We start from the raw sequence: 23,907 nt of genomic DNA on the forward strand, positions 1-23,907 counted from the left end.
TACAGTAGCAGGAATTTACTGATGCATCAATGAGAACAGCCATTCCCAAACTTAAGAATCCCAAAAAATCTTTTGGATCCCACCCAAACCTTTAATCACAACTCTGATCAACACACAAAACTAATCAGACCAATGAAGACATGCAAGATTTGTTCAGGTATTAATGTGACAGGTCACCAAATATGGTTCAATACCTGTTAAACTAGGTCAGATAAACAAACATTAACATAAAATCCTGTGGCTTTGTTTTATTAGTTCTGATCACTTTTTAAAGTTAATCATAAATATTTTATGGTAATTTAAAATTTATGAAATTGAAACTTCAAAGATACTTATTTTTCATGACCTTGCACAACCCACCAGTGAGCTCTGGCCTCCCAAACTATTGAGAATCGCTGAAATAAAATTTTATATTGTAGTTTATTCAGGTGCTGTTGAGTAGTTAATAAATGCATCATACTTTACTGATAACTGAAGAACATTTCCCTCTAAAATAGGGAAATGGATTGATAAAGTTGAGCATAATTGAAATATGCAGGTGCAAAGATGTCAGTAATAATTAGTACTTAAACTGATCCAATAGACTTTCACAGCAGCCATTTTGACATGTTGACTCAGTGGACAGGTTCTGCTACACTAAATGTACGCACACACAATTCTGTGGACGTTTCTAAAATAATTAGTCATGTCATTACAATTTTACTGGTCCTACATAGAGAGACTGGTCAGACTGTCTCGACACAGTCACCGTTTTGTTGCATTTTCTTTCGTTTAGTACATGTTTTACGTACATGTTTTTTCATGTATGTTTTACATTGTGAAACATATTTTTCACTTTCACTTGTGTGTAAGTAATAATATCTGTGGTGCTGAAAACATGGGGCGGCACAATTAGCACTTTCGCCTGGGTTCAAATACTGGTTCAGGTAGGGCCTTTCTGTCTGATGTGAGCTTGCATGTTCTCCACGTGTTTGCATGGGCTTCTTCAACTATCAGGAACATGTATACAAGGTCAATTCTCCAGTCAGTACCCAAAACCGTGGCACTGGATTGGATCCCTGGGCACGGCACTGCGCTAAATGCAGAGACTCAAGGTATGTTGTACTCTGTATGATTGTATATGGAAGTGATAAAAGTACTGTGAGCAGATTATTGCTTTTTTATTATTCCTCCAGAGTCTATAATGAGAACTGTCCTGCTTTTCATAAAAACGGTCTAGCAACAGTCCACTATACAGAAATAACAGACCTTAAAGTGCTGTAATTGACCAATCAGAGTCAAGTATGTTACAAAGCCATGTAATAAGTGACAATAAAGCTGACCTTTACCTTTTTTGCCCTGGAAACCCCATGCCCCATGGAAACAGCTTCAGGGTGGCCAAAGTGCTCCATGGCAGTAACCACAGGGTGTTACGGTCATCAGAACGCTAATCTGCAACAGCCCAGTGTCTAGATTTGAAAAACAACAAGAAGTTAACTTTGCCACCTCACTAACATAATTATAGGTGTGTTTATATAGCATTTCATTTGGGTCTCAGGCATACTAGGATCTGTTACTGCATGTGGGTCCAATAAAGGTTCGACCAATCGCTGGTGGCCACTTTGAAACATGGCTGCCATGCCCACCAAGGGGTGAGTTCGTGATGGCCCAATTTCCAGATTTGTTTCTAATGTATCTCTCAATGCATCTACCAAATTTGGTGCTCTTATCACAAAATGAACAATTGTTAAGAAATGTTAAGGTATGCCACCCTACTATTATGCTATAATATTTTGTTCCTAAAAGGTCAGGTGTGCCATGGGATTTTTAATTTGCTATATCAGGACCCTGTAAGCAGTTCAGAGGGATTTAAATAATGGAACAAATGACAGCAAGTCTGCAAAGGCTGGACTTATATTACACTGTGTCTGGGTGTTTAACCGAGTGGAACGGGTTGTTGGAATAAATTCTATCATAATGAAATACCACTAAAAGTCCATTATTGTATTCTTCTGCATCTGAACCTGCTCTGCTGCAAATATCTCTCGTCTTTGTAAATCTCAGTTTCTTACTTAACTTATTTAGTTATATTGTTTTTATATATGTTTAAAAGTATTTAATTTCTCCATTAATCAATTAGTTGTGTGGTCCTTAAAATGTCAGAACATGGTGAAAAATATCGATCAGTGTTCCCTAAAGCTCAAGATGACGTCCTCAAATGTCTCATTTTGTCCACAACTCAAAAATATTAACATTACTGTCAGGGACGAGGAAAGAAACCAGAAAATAATCACATTTAAGAGGCTGAAATCAGAGGCTTTTTTACTTTTATTCTTTAAAAAATATATTGTACTGTATGTGCAGTGCTATTGCCTGAAATCTTGAGTTGAACTGTTCTTGTATAGTTCCTATTTTATTTTATTTCATTATATTCTTATTTGTATTGTATAAAGTTGTATTTTTAAGTGTTTCTAGTTATCTGTAGCACCAGAATTTTGAACAAAGAATGATTTTATCTGGTTGACGTCCCAGCTGTTGAAATCCCTGTGTCTTTTCTCAGTGGCGCCAGTAGAGGGCAGTCCCACATCACTGCAGACAGATCAGATGCTTGTCATTATTCCAGCAGGGGTCTCCCTCTCCTTCAACATGTCAACATGTTACAGCCTGTGAAACAACATGTAGGTCAAATATGACGCGTTTTGTTTTGAAACATCTTAACCAGACTCAGTGCTCGCTGGCTTCACTGTGTGGGCTATACTGATGGTTATAAGTGTATTTAACATCCTGTGAACGCCAATTAAGATCCAGCAATGACAATAATGATCTTTTAAATTAATTGATTAATAATAAACATAAAGTTTCTAAAAAAAAAAACAGACTGTAGGTTCTCACACAGGCCTATACAACCAGCAGCCCACAGGTCAGATACGGATTCACATACTGTCCCTGTGAGTTTTTTTTTTTTTTTTTTTGTGGCTCTCAAGACACTTCAGGCAAATCAGGCTGGCATGTGTGATATCTGATAAATAAAATTAAGGTACATATCTCTGAGCTACTTCAAGACATCTGAACCATAGGCTGCATAATCTAAACCAATATTGTACAGGTTACAGTATTGGTTATTTACTTTGCCAGCTACAAGTTAAAAACCTGGTACGTTGTGCAATGAATGCGCAGCTGTGATGAAAAAATACAACATTAAGAGACACGACAAGTCAAGTCATGGCTTGTTTTCTGCTAGTTTTCCTGAGGGCCTGGGAGAATATACTAAAAATTATACTGTAAGAGTTTGTAGTTTGTAGCCACTAACTGACAAAGTTTTCTGTGATCTGCAAGCTCACTGCTACACGCCACTGAACAGGTTTGGGAGGATTCGTTTAAAAAACTACTCCAATACACCTACTAAATACTTGTTAAAATGTAAAAATGTCAGTAACATAATCCAAGTACCACAACATGAAAGTAATGTAACTCGATTACTTTTGAATTACCTCAGTATAAAATACGGTGTTTTGCCTAATACAGTGTTTTTAGGGCTGCAACTAATGATTATTTTAATCATCGGTTATCAGTATATTATATATATGTATATATGTATCTTTTGTTTTGTTCACAACCCCAAAGATACTCAGTTTACTGTCAGAGAGGAGCAAAGAAACCAGAAAATATTCATATTTAGGAAGCTGAAATCAGAGAATTTGGACATTTTTTCTTTTTTTTTAAATCAATTATCAAAATAGATGAAGATAAATGTAATAGTCAATTAATTGTTGCAGTTTTACCCTACTTTATGTTCACTGTTAGGTTTATTAGCTTGTCAAGCTATTCCATCCTTTGTTGTGTGTAATTTATCGATTGATTGATTGATTTAAAGACAAAAAATGCAGGAAATTTCCACCCAGTAAAGCATTTTTTCACGAGAGGCCATGACAATGAAATGGCAAGTGTGTGTGCACTGTGCATGGCAGTAGATAGTTCGTTATTTTCAAATTGTATGATCCCCACTTTTACTAAATGTATCTGTAATCTGATTACATCTTCTTTTTTTTTTTATCTGTAACCATAATGGAATATAGTTATAACACTAGCTGTTGATAAGAACATCTCAATACAAGGTCCATTTAGTATCTGTTCTGGAGCTTTCAGTTAATTCACAATCTTCCTCGTCAGATTAAATTTGCCCAGTTGTCATGAAAATGTGGACGCATATTTTCAGTCTCAATTTATAAGCCAACAAAGAAGAGAAGTCCTTAAAGTGCTCATATGAAAAGGGAAATTTGAACATAATTTCCATGATAACTGGGCAAACTCCATCTCCTGAAGAAGACTGTGTGACATAATCAAAAGCTCCACAACGGACTGGACCTCCAAAACACCTTGAGTTGCCCTTCTATTCCTATATGTTATCCCTGTTACGTTTCCCATCAGGACTTTTATTGACTGCGACTGCATCATAGGCTACACATCACAGCCACACGGCGTGTACATCAGAGCGCCAGCGTCATATTTAGTCAGCAAGGACATTTATGACTTCAAATTCTATCAAGAGAAAAAAACGAGATTCATTCCTGACTTCTGAAGCAGCAGTTGAATTTCAACTTAAAAACATCACATGAACCCTCCAAAGACAGACGATAAAATCAAAAACAGATTGAATGCAACACTTTTTAAATTAAAGTTCCTTATTTTAAATCACCTTGGTGAGTTTGTTACCTTTTTTAAATTAGGTATAGTGTTGAAATATTAGGCTTTTTTAAAAAGAAAAACAACATCAGAGGTAGATGGATTCATATGCACTAAGACAAAGTATGAAGCCCAACCAACACATACCATAGACTGAACACACGCTTTAGGTTGGTTAGCTGTTGGCCGACTACATTTAGGAAAACCGGGGGAAGGTGACACCAGGAGAAACAAGTCAGGGGTGACACAAGGAAGCTGCAATGCAACAAAGCTGAAGACATACTGTACAAGTCTATTAATATATTAATAATACCAAAAATAATCTCACCATAAAGTGCACTCTGTGGTTATTCTGAAGCTTTCCATCGATAAAGAGGAAGTGACTGTTGTTAAGTTAATCAGAAGTCAGAGAGAAGTGAACTCACTGATGGCCGTGAAAGAAGAGAAACACACGCAGGTCTGTGACTATGAAGTCAGAGTGTTACAATTACCCCTTTGGTGGGGGCAATTCTAACACTGAAAAAAAAAAAACAGTCCTATTACCTCACTGTATCCCAAATAAAAGAAAACAACATTCACATTGTATTTTATTAAACTGATATAAGTTTAAATTTACAGTCATCTAAAGTGTAGGAAAAATACTGTACTTAAAAAAATGTTTCAAAAAAAGTAACTTTAATAAAGGTTCACAGTCCAAACATGCACTCAAATTTGACTGGTGGTAAATACAAAGTTTTCCAGTTTTCATTCAAAGGTGATCGTGGCCGTGGGATGTGACATATGTCTGCTCTCATCCATTACACAGCTGTTTTAGCATGAGATTGAAGGTAGCATGAATCCAAAGAATCAAATTAAACTAGAGAAACTACTACTGTAGTGATAGTTAAACATTTGTGTGTATAATGCAGTGACAGAATGGCAAAAAAAATTTTTGACAGAAAATGTTACCTTCTTACCTGAAAATCAGTTGTTTGGTTGTAAAAATCCACAATGTTGCTCACTTCTCTTATACATCAGAACGGCAGACATGAGAACTTCGCCAAAATGACAGGTCACGCTCCCTTTCGGTGGACAGAAACCTAAAGATCCCATAGAAAACACTGTAAATTTATGCGTTTTTGAATTACAATTTTGACAGGTCCGTATGAATTCATGACAAGTTAAACAAACCTTTGTTTTACAGGTATGTAATAATTATTTTGTGACTTTGCCTGAACCTGAGCGTTAGTGATAATTTGCTTAATTAGTGTTGTCCCCTTCCAAATGGATCAATGAGCCAACAGTGGCCAGACACTGCTAATGTTGAATTACCAGGCATCGTTGGGCTAACTGTTGTCTGTAAACACAGTGTCTGTTTACGTGTCTCACATCTCAGTTTGAAAGCTATGGTGTTAACAGATGTTTCTATTTTTCAGCATAAATTAGCTGAATGATGTTTACTGTCATCAAGAATGAATTAACAGTGCTGCTAAAAAAAATTTTTTTCTAGGGGCTTATAAATTCTTACTCCTTTCTTTTTGGGGTCCTTTCCTTTTCAGGAAGGATGGATTTATTAGTTTTATAACCTGCTACACAGCCGTTTGGCATTTTCCTATCTCTGCCATTATATTAAACTACTATCTTCCCCCTAAAAAAGGGTCAGATGAGCTCAAAAAAGGAAACGAAGTGAACGATATTACAACATCACTGCAGCACTTTTCTCATTGGTCTAACTAACAGTGTTACAACTAACCTACTGTTACAACACTCCCCAGTCTCCCCTACTTTACTCATCTCCCCTTATCTACAAATCCTAAATTCTTGAAAACTCCAGAATATCTACAAAACTTATTCTGGCTTTAAAAGTTGCAACACCTTGTTAGGAATGAACTTTTCCTCATATCAACTGTAGACAACAAACACTGCATAAACCATCTGAATCGCTTTCCTTGGGCGTGCACTGTGCAGTTTTAGTCCAAAATAAACAGCTCATAGCTTACACTTTTTTTTTTTCTCTGAGAGCCACCAACTGCTTCAGGACATATATCCATAGCGTGCACATGCAAAACACATGACATTTGCGTGTACACGTATCTATGTGTCTACATTTTCACGACAAGTGACAAAAACTCACTGAGGAAAAAGACAAAATGTTCCAACACACCGTACACGTGAGCACAAAGAGTGGACGAGCCCATTCCTCCCGGTTGTAGGGGTCCATGTGATTCACATGCACACTGGCATGCCTTGTGTGTGCTGCAGGACTCAGAGTGCCCCACCCCCCTCTACATATAGAACATGTCCCAGCCGGCTTCCTATAAAGACTTTACATCGTGAACACAGAGTACTATCCATCCCAACAGCAGCCACAGAGAGAGAGACCCCCTAAAAAACCCACCGGCCCAACCCCTCGTGCAGCTATAGGTAAGCACCCAGCTTTTCAACTGGTACTTTTTACACAAACCGAAAAAAAAACAAAAACAAAAACAAGAATAAGTGATTGAGGAAGAAGCGTCTACAGCTGGTTTTGCAAGTTACCAAACAGAAAAGTGTCCTATTGTCTCGGGTTTATGTAAATGTGGCTTATTTGTCAGCTTTACTCATTTAAAACTTGAATTAAATTCATTGTGAGTTTGACCACGTGTTCACAAAGGCAGGATATTGTTAATTTTACGGTTTCTGGTAAATGCCGATTTTATTTTTTATTTTTAAGTATGAGAGAAGTATGTTTGCTTAGTTTGGATCGTGTTTATAGGAAAAACTACCCGAATGAGCAAATTATCGGGAAATTAATAATTCGTCCGCTAGTGTGGCTTTTTAAATGCTTTTAAAGGGGAAACACTTAAAATGAAGAGAATAACTGAATTTAATATCATGAACGAGTTTGTTTTGACCTTTTTTTTGCAGCTTTGTCCTTTTTTCTTCAGTTTTCTTGAGCGAATTGTCAGAGGTTAAAGCAGTTTATTTTTTAAAATTTTATTTTATTTTTGGTAGGGTGGCTGCTCAGTTGTTAGCAGTAGTGTCCCATTTTAACATTTTCATTGTGCAACTTTTATAATTTCATAGTTAATTATGATTTTCTGTCATGTTTCAGTTGCAAGTATGATTTGACATCTAAGCACATTATTTTTGCTGCTTTTTTCATCTAATATGAAGCATGATTCATCCCAAAATGCTTTTCCATTTGCATTAATTTAGTCTGTAATGATAGTGGAGCTTCTGACCTTTTATGTTGATGCTGGTGTGGATGGTATGTCATCTGTACATTTTGTTCCCTGGCAGCGTAGAGACTGGAAAATAGACTGTTGCACTCCTCTAATGGTGTCTTCTTGGAAGTGCAGCCAGTTTGAGCTTGAGGATGAAAAGATATGACTGAACGTAGATCCAATTTTGATTTTTAATCTGTTGTAGATGGACATTTTTGCTATTTTGGTTATTTAGTTAACATAAAGGCATTCCTTCCTACCTTCCTTCTTTTTTGCTTGCGCCTGCCTGTCAGGATAGATTGGAGTCTGGACTTTTGGTTCACTTTCCCTCCTTGATTAGATTTACAGTCATGTATCAGCCTAGTTGGGGGCTTATAACAGTAGGTGGGCAAACAGTGTAGCTTAATGCTAATTGACCAGCTTAAGTGGCAAAGCTTCATTCATCAATCCAATACTCTCCCAGTTTGAACTTTTTCTTTGTGTCTTGGGCTCAGCCATGTTGGCTTCTTCACAACTGGGGCCCAAAATGGAGGCCTTGTCTTGTGTTTCATTGTCATTTACACCTTGATTACATAGACCAGAAGGAGAGGAAAAGAGGATTGGTATGAACCCTATGAACTCAGACAACCCCCCCTCAAAGGAGCAGTGTGTAGGATTCAGTGGCAGTGTGGCTGTGGGTTTCCCTTCCCCCTCTCATTCCATACGTCTGAGACCCTACAGTGGCTGACAATTCAAGTAAATATGTGAAAGGCTCTTCATAGACACTCTGGTTTGTCTGTTCTGGGCTTCTAAACATGGCGATGCAACATGGCGACCTCCTTCGAAGAGGACCCACTCCTGTTGTAGGTATAAACGGCTCAATCTAAAGTAACGAAAACAGAACCATTCTTGGATTCACCACTGAAAACAGATTTCAGATTATCCCTCTAAAGCAAACACACTGGTCCGCAAATCGTCCCTTAACTAGCTAAAAGAGAAACAGTTTGTTCCTGGCATTGTACACCATATACCTGCATCTATGAGTTCCTGCCACACAATGAAGCCTGTAAACTCAAGGTGACTCTTTAAATGGCAGCACTGTAACGGAAATATGACGTGTACGTCACTTTTAAAGCTGAAGTGACGAGTCGATCAAAAGAAAATGAATCAAGGTCCATTTATTGTCATTTTACAACACAAGTGAATGTCAGCCGTCTTCATTTGACAAGTATTCAAGTGCCGTTGTGGGCATGAATAGGGTTTAGTTTATGAATGTAAATTAAGATGGACGGTCCATTTCCACTTACATGAAGACAAAATATCCTGGATACGAGCGCTGCCATCTTGCACTGGTGATGTCATTTGAACCGGCGTCTGCGCAGAAGTGATCAGGGCTAGAACCGTGGTATCAAGGTCCTGCCCCAACAGCCAGCTGACTCAGTCGCTAACAGGGTTCAATTGTCAGTCGGGACGTGAAACCAAACTGATCAGAAAAATTAACCTTGGATCAAATATAAGCGAAATAAGAATAACCTAAAAAGACAGGAACCATGTTAGAGAAAAATGTATTTGATGTGTATTTTGATATTTTAATTTTGCCCATGTGGGTCCCCCTCCAACCATCTAAAACCTGTTTTCCAATTATCCAGACACTAACTGCAAGAGCTGTATGAACACAAATATCTGCATTTTTTTTTGTCTGGGATGCTTGTTTCGTTTTTTATGCAGACTATTTACTGATCAGTATAAGCCCACATGAGTAATATTTTTTAGCTCATTTTTTAAATGCCTTTACTCATCATCTGTGTTGTGAAAACATCAGATTATGGTCCAAAAAGTAAAAGTCAGAAAAGTCCTGCAAGCAGCGTACTATGAGTGTCTCGCCTGCCAAAGAGGCAGACCGCCATCAGCTGATCTCTGCATCTATCACCTTTCTCCATTTGTTTGGTAAATTTGTATTTAATGACAAGTCAAAGTTATGGATGAGTGGTCATCATCCTCCTCCTCCTCCTCCTGTACACTCTGCACCCCTCGCCTGAGCACGTTTGACATGGACAGTGTCCCAGTGCGTGTTGCATGTCTGAATAGACGCTTTCTGACAACATCCAGACCCGACTCTCAAGCATAAAAAAAAAGCATAGCATGACAAAAAAGGAAAAATTCCAAATCATTGTGATTCCAAATGTAATGTACTTTGGGTTCTATTTCTCCACCACAAGCTTTGGAGCTTTTACTGGCACAGCGTTGTCCACCAGATGACCTTTTCACTTCAAAAACAGATCCATTCTGTGTCACTGTATCCGTTGGCTAGCTAACAGTGGCAAAACAAATTTGACTTTGAGGATGTGTCAGTGTGACAGTGATATTGGAATGTAACCAGTCATTGAAATAATGCATTTTAATGTGATGTTTTTTTTTATTTGTGTGAATTCTTGAGCACATTTAGTTTTTAAAATAACTACTTTGGAAAATCACCAAAAATTAAGTAAATAAATAATCTAACCATTTGGCAGTGTCACTACCTCTAGGGCCCACTAGATGGCACTCTGAGGCCCACCATTGGGCCACAGACCACTGGTTGAGAATAGCTGGACTAAATGATTAATTGTAAAATTCTGTTTCAAATTTCATCATGACTTTTTTGTGTCCTCAGATCTTAACAAGTATTCTGAGTGCTTTTGCAATGATGGACTTAAGTATTGGAGTTTTAATATTCATTTGAAATGCATAAACAGGCTCCTGTTCAGTTGCTGCCATGCAGTTACAGCATCACATCACAAAAGCTTGAGCTTATAGAGAAGCAAACACCACCCTGTAGACGCAGAGAAACCATGGCAACAGCTGTGTACATGCCATCGTCATGAATGTGGAGGATGTCCAGACGGTTAAGTAGAGCGATTGCACAAGTAGACGGACAATCAGGTTGATGATGATGATGTAATCCTGAGCTGCGGTTGCCTGGCAGGAGATTTTTTTACTATGTCGATCGCTCTGCTGCAGTTACTGATGCCTCTGTGTTTCACACGGCTATTGTCCACGCTCTCTGGCAGGAGATCCCCTGCTGTAGGCGGCTGGGCTACAGTGACATGAGAAGGCGGGACCAAGAGAGGAGAAGAAGAGTGCTGATGATGTTTCATTGGCTGCTTGAAGTTAAAGTACACGGTGTACCCAAGAAATGTTTCAGGGCCCGATGCATGTGATTGACATCCTTGAGGGTTTTTTTTAAAACGGAGATGAAGTAAATTAAGCATTTTATGTGTTTTCACAGCCTCTCCTCATGCAAAGGCGTTGGATTTTTCTGCCATTACTGTATTTTCTCTCTACAAATCAGCTTTAGATCAGAACACTGAAAATTAAGAAGCTTTTTCATTTAAGATGAGTAGAAAGCAGTTTTGCCAGAAAACAAATACCAGCTCTAGGTGTTTATAGATCCAGAGGGTCTAGTGGCAGACTGTAGCAGAAATGGAGTATAACCTTCATAAGTATGTTTTCATTAGTGTATAATCACCTGAAAATAAGAATCGTGTTTTCGTTACCTTAAAATGAGCTGTTCTTGTCTGCAGAGGGCATGGGTCCTCTTCCATGGAGGTCGCCATGTTGAACCACCACATTTATAAACCATTTATAGCTGCCGTATTTTCTTCTACATGTTTAGAAGCGGAGCATGAGGTGTACGTACAGATCGGTCCTTTTAAACCTACACTCCATCTGTTTGGTGCCTGCATTGCATAATATAAAGCCACTCATTGAGTCTGTATACAGCTGGTGTTTTGAAATGTGGTCAGAAGTGATACACAAACACAGAAACGCCCCATTTCTTTCATGGCGGCATTAGATAAACCTGAATAGTTAACAGGTGATTCACCTGGACTCCTGCCGAAGCATGTAGTGAACCACTCCTCAGCACTGACTCAGCTACCAGTAAAGGTTTTCTGCCTTCAGACTGATGACTACAGTCATGAAGATTAAGATTATCTTGCCATGATATGCTACAAATATTTGAGACTCCATGAGCAAGAGGAAATCAGGCAGAACATTAGCAAACTCAGTTTCAGCCCTTGTTTTATAGACCAAAAAACAACGATAAAACAGTGCAACATTTCCATACTCTTGTGTTGTGTTGCAGACTTTCGTAATAGTGACAATAGTGCTTCAATCATAGAAGTAAATGTCCAGGAAACAGAAAATTAGGATAAATAAATTAGGATTTCTGTATGACATTAATCTCTGTGCTGAGGCAAACTATTTCACATTTTCTTTGATCTGTTCATCCTGGAATATGACCTTTGCGAGGCGTTCATGTGCTTACATGTGAATACAATCAACCAGGCACTTCCCAACACAGACAAAGATGCCACACTGGCAGAGGTGTTAAAGGGAATAACCAAATGGCACCAGATTGTTTTGTTAATTAACCTGACTTCTATTCACCTCTTGTTGTCACTCAGGCCTTTTGATTATGCCCACCCCCAAACCCATTGTTTTAAGACAAACGTGGTGTAAGATGTCCTCAACATGTCCTCTCTATACCTCCCAAAGTGCCCCTCAATTGCATCTTATAAGACTCACCATGTCTGGTAAATGCCCACTTGTTTCAAACCCCGGTTTATAACGCAGGCTGTTCAGTAACTTAAATTCTTAAATCTCAGCGTCTGCTTGTGCTGTAAAGAAGCCCCATGAAGTTTGTGTGTGTCAGGTGAACATGAGGAACTGCAGACCTGCAACCAGTGAGGGCAACAAAACATTTAAAGTTGCATAGTTGATAAATTAAACTTAACCAGATCCTGTTGGAAATACAGCAAACACATCTTTCTTATCAACAAAAGCTTAAAGTGCAGTTTGTTGTTCTTTTAGAGAAAATAGACCATCCAGTTCTTTTTAGTGCTGAAACAACAGCAGGTTCAATAGGAACTGTTCCACATCAGCAGCAGCCATCTTGGTTGTTTATGAAAATGCCTCAAAGGTCAACAAGGTCATGCTCTTCTACCAGGTCATTGTATTAAACCTGCATCATGTTAGATAAATGGTTGTGATGAGATCGACAAGATCCAGGATTGGTGGAAATCTGTCCTGGTGGCAAATTGGTTGGCAAGAAACTCACATGAACCTGTTGGAAAACCTCCAGTTAGACTGTCAATTGATGACTGGGAAATGTTTTAAGATAACCAGATAACCAGGTAACTGCAATATGCAGTTTTTTCTTTTATTGTGCCTCCAAAAACACAGAAATATAGTGTTAATCTTTGACATGTGACACTGTCTTTACTTGTAGTGTAAAACCACCCAAAAACTTATATCAGATTATTGTGTCCACTGTAAACCTGCTTGGAGTCATAGACCAAACTTTGACACAATCTCTTAATCATAATGGTGTGAAGTCTTCCAGTAATGAGCTTAATGTGACTTATTTGATTCCTGTTAGACTGTAATGAAATCAGTAGCCCCAGATTAAATCCTCATTGCTGTGGATCAGATGCCAATTTAGAGACAAATCTGACTTTGAGCCAAATTCTTGTAGCGTTATTTCAAGCGGTGACTTGTGTCTACTTATGTATACCAAGCTCTTTGCTGGCAGGAACCCAGATTTCCTGATAACACCCTGTGTGTTGTTGCGGTACTCAAACAAAGAAATCCCTACACCCCCAGTGGATGTTGGTCAAACCTCTGAAAACTCAAATTGCATGACGTAAACATTGGCGTGTCTCAGTCATCTAAAGATCCTTGGAGAATAACTGCAACTATTTGTTCAGTGAAATGGAAACAGATTATATAACACAGGCAGCCATCAGAGCATTTAAAACAAATATGTTTATAAAAAGAGGAACGTATTGTCCCATGTTTCTAATTTGGAGGTTTGTCCATTTCTTAATGGACACTCCTGACATCTGTGAAACTTAATTTCTGTTCTAGTTTGAGATTAAATAGACACATCAGGCTGTTATGTAATCCTACACTTTGACATGCATGTACTGCCTCACTACATTGTTTTGTTGGTATTATCCATATTTACCTTGAGTTGACTAAATGAGCACATCGTATCTGACAGTTCTCAAAGAGCTTTTCTTGTTTTGGAAGGAGGTGAGGAAGGGGTGTGTTTTGGAAAGCGACCCACTGAGAGTAATGCATTTCGACAGCGGTGTGCTTGAGAGTGGGTGTGTGTGTGTTGTAGGCGAGCCCGGCAGATCTGGTTGGGTGAGAGCAGGGCTGTATAAAAAGGCGGAGCTCATCACAGAAGCTCTCTCAGTAGTTCAAGTTCATCACTCTGTTTGGCATCTGTTGGGATTTTCAGCGTGGTTGGAAGGCTGGGAGGTAGAGCGTCCCGCGGGTCAATTTCGGGCTCTTTTTTCGTCATCAGCTGGCCTCTGGAAGGTGAGGAATCGTGTATTAGTTTTCACAAATAAGATGGGCTTTTCGCAGTTGGACCAACTGTAAAAGCTTGGATTATATTTCTTTTTCTCATAAGAGGTGTAACTCCAACCAGGCTGGCACATTAATATCCTGCTCCTCAATCCTCCTCGCCTTCTCTGGAACCTTGATCACAAACTCAGTTATCAACCCCAGCTGGAAGTGACTTGCCCAGTTGCTGTGGGGTTTTTTTGTGCGATTTAAAACCTTTTGGTTCTTGTCTTGAAATGCAGAACCTCTTCTGCATCTTGTCTTTCCGGGATGCCTCTTGAGATGACCTTTTTCCCATTCTTGCACCAGTAAAGATGATCCAATTTGTCCAGTTCAAAAGTGTTAAATGATGTCTTCTTGTTGTTGCGTACTTTTTGTTCCCTCCCGTCTCTCTATATGCTTTTCTTTGGTGTCTTGTTCAACAATTAGTGCCCAACGATTATGTGAAACGCCACATTCTTCATCAATTATAGATGGGAATGTCCATGTGTGAATGAATGAAATTGTTTTCTTTGCTGCGTCAGTTTATGGCGCAGCATGAATAGATGCTCTGTTGCACTGGATCATATGGCTCAAAAATAATTTAATAACAGACAAGCTTTAGGGGCACACAGGGTAGAACCGGCGCCAAGTAGGTCAGATCTAAAATAAATCCAGATGTGAAAATTCTCATATAGGCTCTTATATGTTGGGTTTCTGCATGGGGTGGATACTGGATCTGCACGCAGAAGTTTCGTGCCATGGCTACAGGCGAGAGATGTTCCTTTCTCGTGCATTGATCAGATGGCTTTGGGTTATTTGCAAGCCAACGGCAATGTTCTCGTCCTCTTTTGGCAGCAATGCCTTTTCAAAAACTCATCGACCTTTTTGACGAGGAAAGTCAAGTGTATGTGAGGCTCCATTAAAAATCTTTAATTAAGTTCATATTTAAAAACATAAGTTCCCCTGCTGCCTTAAAACTGTGAGTTTACTGAATTTAGGTTAAAAAAAAATCCTCTAATTCTTTTGAAATTTAATTAGAAAAGTTGAGTGAACTCACAGCAGTGCATTTACTCAGTTGAAAGATCTCAAGTCAGATCAACTCATGTTTAAATTTTCAAGAGGTCTGAAAAGACAAACTCTTAAATCTTAAGTTGAATTAACTTGAGATAAATAAAACCTATGCATCTATGTTGAATAATGAGAAAAGATTAGTTGATGCCACTAAATTCCTGTGTGATCTTTTGTGTATATAGTTGGCATCTGCTTGGATTCATCTTCCTCAAAGTGGGAGTAGAAATACTAGATTTTACTTTTTTTTTTTTTTACATATTTTGGAGAAGCAACTCCCAGTCCCTTCTGGTGATACTTAACTTTTCCAACTGTGTTTCTATCCTTGATTAGTGTTTTATCTGTCGGATTGCCGTGCAGTTACTTAACAAATTCTCCATTTTCTCTGCAGGCCTGTAGAGCCGCCCCAGCTCATCCCTCCATTTCGGCGCACCTCGCCACACATCAACAGACATGATCATCAGACTGGGCAGGCTGACACCTGGATACTTCCGCCTCCTCCAGGTTTGTGCAGCTTCACCACACTTTTTGCAAACATGTATTTTTCCTATCAACCTGTCCATCAGTTTTTTTTTTCCTCTCACTGATTCGAATCTGAACTGCTTTCATTGAAGGGGCCCGGAGCTCGTCTGTGACCCACAATCCGCTTTCATCGCCAGTATAATTAGGGGTGAATATATATGATGATATAATATAATGATGTTGATGATGATATAATTTCCTCTCTTTCTATTGTTCCCATTACTGTCATCATAATCCACTCGGCAGTAGTGACCCTCCATATGTCGCGACCATTGTGTAAAGTCTTTGTCTACATATTTGCACTAATTTGGAGACAAAGGTTGTCTCCCCATATGACTTTACACTGACTCAAAAGCTCAACAGACTGGAAAAAAGTGACTAGCTATTACATAAGATTTGACATGTCGGTGCAGCTGCAGCAAGATTTCTATACACAATTTGACTTTAAAAGCCATTAAAAGATGAAGTTTGATGGGAGAAGTTTCCTTGTTGACAGTGACATAAAAAATTAAGTCATAATCACAAAGTGTGAGGGGGAAAAAAACTTTAATATAAGGCTGCAATACTTAATCAATTGAAAGGAAATCCATAACTTAATATTTTGATACTTGATTAATCATTTCAGGACAAAAGAAGCAATTTTAAGATGTTGCATTGGGATCTGGCAAATTGGGCAGAGCATTTTTCTTTTTTTTTTTTTCAATTTTATAGACTAAACAACTTAACTTAAATAGTCTCCAAACCTACAATCGGTTCTGAAAATATTAACACTAATCTTTGGTTCCATTTTGCATTTTGCTAACAAGTATATCTCTGTCGACCAGCATCAACAAGTCACATCTTATCTGATATGATGTGTACTGTATGTACACTTTCTTTACATGAAGGATGGCATGTTGGAGTGCAGGCAGCTGTCTCACATAGTTGAGCTTTTAAAATGCTGACACTCTTATGTCACTGCTCCAGGCCAAAAGTGGGTCAAAGAGAGCAAGGAGGACCTGTGCATTTAGAAAGCACATACAGCAGACATGATCCAGTGTAGTCTTTGTATACATGCAATAGAACTGCAACAATTAGTTAATTTCAAAAGAAAATTAGTTACCAACAATTTTGATAACTTGAGAATCATTTGAAGCAAAAATGCCAAATATTTACTGGTTTCACCTTCCTAAATGTAAAAATTGGCTGCTTTTCTTTGTCATTTATGACACTAAAAGAAGAGTTTTTGGGTTTTGGACTGTTGGTTGGACAAAAGAAGCAATTTGAAGATGTCATTTTGTGCTCATGGAAATTGTGGCTGAACAATTAATCAGTTAATCATTGATGAAAATAATTGTTAGTTGCAGCTCTACAATACAATCTGTTTGACTTTTTAGGTGAACCTTATTCTCTACTTTGAGCACAGAACATTTTGTTCCCCTGTTCCTGAAGTGTCTTCCCCTCCTAAATGTTTAATAACTGTTCTTGCCTGAGGTTTGGTCACATGGCAGCGGGCTGTGGAACTAAAGTTGCAGATGTTAGATGTTTTAAGGAAGAAATATTTGGTGACTGTTTGCTTTTGGTCATCCAGGCTGAGGGATCTTTGTTGACAATAAACATGTTCTGAATGGCTCATTGTTTCTACTGATGCTGACCTCTGACCTTTGTCCTGTTTGTCTTTGTGTCTCTGCAGAGGCAAGTTGCCGGCGAGGTGCAGACGCAGCCACAGGACCGTGCCGTCAACCAGATAGCCATGATGCTGGCCATCATGGGCCTGAGTATGTCCTACTACAGTGCCAAACAGATGACGGAGAAGGTCCAGGCTCAGCCTGCACCCTGAACAGACTTTGACTACTCTGGTCGTGGAGATAAATGGATGAGCCGATGAGAATTGAAGGAGGTGGAATGAGGAGGCAGAAGCAGAGACACAGCTGACAGTGTCTACCCTACTTTTCTCACCTCACAGTCATAGTCGCACTCAGACACTGAATTTCTGGGATTCTCTCACCGTGCACAGAAACTGTCTTTTCTGTCCTTTCTGTTGTCGGGACCTTAAGGGGTGTGTGGGGATGGCTCACTTGGGTAGGACTGGTTTTATGGACTGGTTTGGGTGGGGGAAAACCAGCTGACTACCAGCTTTGGTCTGACCATTAGTCGTTACAAAGGTACATTCTTGCAAGATGCTGTCAATGCTGTTCTGAGCTACAAAAAAGGAGAAAAAAAAACTCTTCAATAACTGTGAATTTTGCCCAAAGCTTGTCCAAATAGGTTTAAATAGTAAGAGCAGTAATGCCTTTTAAGGGAAGAAGGCTGACTGCAATGAGATGTACCTTGTAATGAAGTGATGGCAGGCCCAAATAATGGTTCAAGGGGATGAAAAGTTAACTAGACCCTTTTTAGGTTTTCTATATTTTGTTTTTCTTTCACAAGAGAACACCTGAGGAGCTTTGTGGACAGATGGGAGCTGTTTTCACAAACTGTCACTTTCAATACTTGTGATGTCTGTCAGGTGTCAGAGATTCAGTAAATATTTGCACAAAAGTGCAGAAATGACAACAGATATACAAAGGGACTACTCACTACCTTTTTTATGGTGTTTTTTTTTTTCTTTTGTGGCATCACGCTGTTTTAACATAAATCTATGAAGTTCTGTTTATAATAAGATGTGTGACTACCTTGATAAGCACCCTGGCTTAGAACCCTTCCTGCAGTGTGTCTACTACATGTTAATGCAAACTTTTACTGAACAATGCATGGGTGTGCAGACTTCTAATCAAAGCAAAATTCTTGATGAGTCTGTCTTTGTTTTTATTGATGATTGAATGTATTACTTTATTTTGTAATGATTTAATAAAGCTGTGAATATTTTGACTATGTACAGTGATGATTTAGTGATATTGTTTGGAAACAGATAATCAAAGTTAATCAAAAACTTTCTCCACAAATCAAAACCATTGCTGAGTTTGAGAGTGAGCAGTTCCTCCGTTGGCGCTAGAGCTGCAGAGTATTTCCTGCAACAGAGAATCTGTGGTGTCATCTGCACGCCAGAGGAAGTGGTCGGGCGGAGGCACACGTTATGTCTTGTTTTGTTCCACCTGCTAGCGTGCCCTCTTCACACGCGAGCCCAAATTTACATACGGTGAATTTGCAAAAATGTGGTTGTGAAGGGATGACTGTGAGTAGGAAGCTTGCAAGGAAAGTAGCTTGTGAATATGCTTCAGTGTGATGGCTTTTGCTGCCAAATTCAGGAACAAATATGAGGTCAGACTTCCACATTAAGAGTTGATAGTTAAGTGGCAGCCACTTTTCGTCACCTCAGTGTATTCATGGAGCATTCTGTATGTTATATAGATGGTATGTTTCCTCAGTAACATTAGTTATATTAGTAAGAGCGAGAGAAACTAGATTTCTTGAGGTTTCCCTGGCGACTCAGACAGGTTTGAGGCAGATCGTTGGCTGCTTTTCTGCACGCTCTCCCTTTCTCTTGCAGGGTGTGGAGTTTAGAAAGTGCGCATGCCTGCTTGCTGTTTGATATGATGTACTGTGACAGGCTGAGACCTCGTTGGGCGCCACGTGTCCCACTGCCCATGCCACAAGCTCCTCCCCATCGCCCTCCCCGTCCCCACCCCCTCGCAAATCACTGGGCAAAAATCTCACTTTGCCGTCTCAGTGATGCCAGGCTCAGGACATAACCCCTAACGAAGGGCGCCCATTGGTTAACCAGTGATGCGTCACCAAAATCGGTCTGGTTCTGAGCCGCAGAGACAAAGGGATGGATAAGGTCATTGGTGGGGAATGTGGGTGAGGAGGATCATTATTTGGGATGAGAGTGGGGGCTCCATTCCCTCTAATTTGTTTTAACATCGAACAAATTCTCACAATGGGGCATAAAATTTGAGGGGTGCGGCAGTGAAAACAGAGTGAAGTCGTGTAGATGAGATGGTTTTACAGATGTTGTAAATGCCTCAAGGAGGCTTTTTGTTAAACAATTAAAACGATTATTCAGGAATTGGTGGAATTTGGAGCTGCAGGTGTGAACAAGAGGCACAAACATGACTGAAGCTCATTCTCAGATGACTGACAACTTTAATTTTCACAATCATCGTTCACATTCACTCAAAGAAGCAAATAATGAGAAATATTCTCAGCTTGTATGTTTGATAAATCTTTGTACTGTATGGCAGTGAGAGACCTTGTTTCTCCTGTATGTAACATCTTGTATCATATTCAATATGACCTGATTCTTGAAAAGCTGTATAACTATAAAGAAATATTGTTTTAGATATTTTAAACTGATTCAATGCAGCGTGCTGGCACTTTCCAGACTGTACAGATGATGAAGCCTTATTTTCTGTCAAAAAGTACTGTAAGATCCCCTTTTCATGGGGATGAAGTGTTTGAGCCTCACAAGGCATTCCCTCCCTCATGTGAACATCTTTTATGTTTTGTTGCTGGTTTATGTTCAATAAAGACATTAAGATATAATATTTGACCTGTGTGTTTTTATGAACTATTGTTGTGTCTTTAGCATACGGCTGAAAAGCCACTTGCATTAGTTCACAATAACTTTCATCATATGTATGTTGGGCTGGGTTTTGGCTCTGGGCAAACCATTCAAAGACCATGCGAGTACGCAGCACACAGGCACATGTTGCCTGGAGTATCATCGGGTATATTTAGCATCAGATTTCATCAGATTTTTTTGTGAAAATTAAACATTATTCTAAAACATCTAAAAATAAGATCATTACAGCTTAATGGGTTTCACTGGTGATGGTGAGGCTATGCAGCCTGTGCTGTAGGCGCAGTCCAAAAAGGATATGATTGATAAATAATCAGAGTAACTAAATGTGTGAAGTTGTGCTGAACGACACAGAAATGTAAACAGACTTCAGTGTGAAAAGATAAGTGGTGGCTGTGCCTGTGAACATACATAGCCTACATACTTTCATAACTGAGTGTCTAAATGACTAATAGGGACAAAACGTTTTGGAATAGGTCCAGTAGATCACCTCAGCTGGCAGCTGCAAGTAGCATGCAATAGCTGCAACATAATCCTTTAGTGCATCAGTGCCCGTCAAAGTCGGATGAGAGAAATGGTTGTGATTGGCCTATTTCGAGTTTTTCAAAATTTTATTTTATTTTTAGTTGGGTCCTCATAGTCAATCAATGGTCTAATTAGGATCACAATAAATTACAATCAGCGGAAGTGGCAAACCCAATTTCTTCCCTTTTAATCCACTTAAGGACTGCTGTAGGTCCCTGGACCCCAGACTGGGGAACAGACAAAAAGAGATCTTGAGAGAGAAGTTCAAACCCTGGCTCCTCTCTCATCTCTACACAGCTGGCCAATTGCAACGTGAAGAAGATGTGTTGATTTCCAAAAGTTGCAGAAATGGGCAGACACAGCTCCTGTAATACCACAGTGAGAAAAGTCGGGAGAGGGTTTCCAGAAGCTGTTCAAGTATCTCAGATGAGGCACGCTGGATGTCATGTATATGTGTGATATGTGGCATGATCTTGGTGGAGCTGGTGCAGAGACATCATCAGCTTGCAGTTAATGCACACTGAATGTAAAACAGCATATTAGAATCATTAAGGGACACACATGAAGAAAGTAACCCTCTGCTGTGCACAGATATTCTCCTGGCATTTATTAAACACACAAAATGCACACGCAGATCTCAGTTTGTGTTCATGTGCACAGACCACATCAGGTCACGTCTCAGCATCTCTGGCAGAGTCGGGATGAGGAGCCGGCAGGGCGCACGTGCCCAGCTGGAGCATGTGCTGGATGGAGGTTCACTCTGGGGTGGCCTCTGCCTGGGGAGCCGCTTGTTGTGACCAGCGTCCAACGTGCAGACGAGAGAGAACACAGTGTCTCTTAGATGCCAGACACCCCCGCCCTGCAGCACAATCAGCAGCATCCACTTTTATCTGCAGCCATATCAAAGCGTCTGACCTTTAAAAAATTTACTTTTACTTATAAAAAGCCCTTATAACTACATGATTTATAATAAGATTAGCATATATAAAGATTATAATATTTGTCTTGTTTTTTAATCACTTTCATGGGACATAGGAAACCTGACACACCTCAGAACAAATAAGTAAAATGCAAAGTGCAATATAAGTTAACTTGAGACTTGTAAAGTTGCCGTTTATAGGGTTTCTACAGCATTTAGTACTTCTATATCTCAGCCCTTTAACCTGCCAGCTCAGTGATGTAGGACGCCATGTTCTGTCTCCTAATCTCATCTTTTTTTTCTATCTCCCCATGGCACCCTTTTCATTAGGATTTACTGAAAAGCAGCTTATCTCCGGACTCGAAGGCTGTTTGTTTCTCTATTTATGGGCTCAAAGGTTTTTTCCCCACTGGGTTCGTGATAATTTTTCTTTATGACCGTTACTTGATGTTATCATTTAGAGCAAACAGAAAAAGTGCACAGCGATTTATCTGACAAAACTGTTCAATTAATTTTTAATGTGTTTTACACTTTAGTGTCAGTTTTCAAATCCCAAATCCAAAATAGTTGGGACATTGTGTGAAACGTAAATATAGATGCAATGATTGGCAAATACTTTTTCAAGCTATATTCAACTGAACACAGTACAAAGACAAGGTATTTCATGTTCATACTGATACAGTTAATGTTTTTTGTAAATATACACTCATTCTAAATTTGATCGCTGCAAAATGTTCCAAAAGTGTGTTAGGAAACTGGGGACACCAATGGTTGCAGTTATGTCGGTTTTTAATTCTGAGCGGTGTCACAGGCATTTGTCACTGTAGGTTCTCCAACATGCCTGGAAGGGGAGGGCGAGGTGTCGTGTATTCAGTTGGTTGCAATCTACAGTGTCACTGCTAGATACCACTAAACCATACACACTAATTGTTTGAGAAAAGTTTTTCTACTCTACATAAAAAGCACTGCTGGGGAGAGGAAAAATATGTATTTTTGCCAACTGTCCCTTTAATTTTACCTCCAAGTATCAAGTATTATTGTGATTAATAATGTTCCTGTGAGCCTCAGTAATGCTACTAAGCAAATGTCAGCAACGTGCTAAACAAAGATGCTGGACATGAATGCTAGCATTGTCTTTGTGGGCATGTTAGCATGCTAACATGAGCATTTTTGCTAAATGTTTGTGCAGCCTCACATAGCTGTTAGCATGACTGAGGACTCTTAAAGATATCATAACCGACTTTGGAGAAACATTTGATTGTTGAGTTTGTTGAATCCCTGGATTAGCCTTCAAAGATTGCTTGTTGAGTCTCATTCACATTTGGGTCATACTGATGTTTTGGGGAAGAGACTCAAAAACTGTCTATCTTACCAGCCTGCGTTTGGCCAAATGGAACTTCTTTCCAATAACACCAAAAATAAACTGCATACTCAGCCTTAAACTTTATCAACAGGGTGTTTTGTAGGTTGTGTGACAGAACCATCCCTGCCTAAAACTGCCATCTGTTCATCTTTCTTCATGTCTCGAGGAAACACATGGAAGGAATCATTTGCAGAACCTGTTACAAAACTTCAATGGAAATCAGCGGAGGAGGAAGCAGTAACTCAGTAAACCACAACTATTTGGCATTGTCACGCAAGTCACTAGTGCCTGCCGTGTCATGAAAAATTATGATGCAACAATCTATTTACATCCATGACACGTTTAATTTCAGGGCAGATGCTGAGTTGAGTATTTTAACTGTTGGACGTCATCGTTCAGCCTTGTCAGTAAAGGACCAAAAATGGGAAGCAGTATACTGCATCAAAAAAAAGAGAAAAATGGTATGTAATAACACAATAAATAAAATATTTCCAATATGTAAAAGTGAGAATCTTATGAACCCCTTTTTTGCTTTGAATCCAGTCTAGTGAAATTTTCTTTCAATAAGTGAACAAACTTGTTCACTGGGTAAAACAGTTTCAGCTGTTATTTGAAGAATTCACATAAATAGTAGTGAAATTCTTACCTCCAACAAGTGGTTTAGTGGTGGACTACCCAAACACGAAACATGAGTGTTTTAACAAAAAGAAAAACTGTCAGTGTTTTCTGCATTCGTTTATCCTTTTCAACAGTTACTCAGTGTGAGTTCATGTGGTTCTTTTTGCTAATCAAAATCCACAGCCTG

The 23,907-nt window shown here is 39.2% G+C and overlaps 1 protein-coding gene across 1 annotated transcript; it reads left to right on the top strand.

Annotated features, from left to right (window-relative positions):
* The first annotated feature begins 9,804 nt into the window (after window positions 1–9,804).
* LOC146321766 (transmembrane protein ZNF593OS-like) lies at window positions 9,805–18,649 on the top strand. Its single transcript, XM_084725863.1, is given in 4 exon segments — window positions 9,805–9,891; window positions 15,664–15,708; window positions 15,711–15,776; window positions 17,467–18,649. Coding segments are annotated over 4 exon segments (345 nt in total). The 3' UTR covers window positions 17,614–18,649.
* Window positions 18,650–23,907: the final 5,258 nt, after the last annotated feature.

Source organism: Lutjanus erythropterus, chromosome 9 (assembly GCF_056507025.1).
Source record: "Lutjanus erythropterus isolate fLutEry1 chromosome 9, fLutEry1.hap2, whole genome shotgun sequence".
Lineage (NCBI taxonomy): Eukaryota > Metazoa > Chordata > Actinopteri > Lutjaniformes > Lutjanidae > Lutjanus > Lutjanus erythropterus.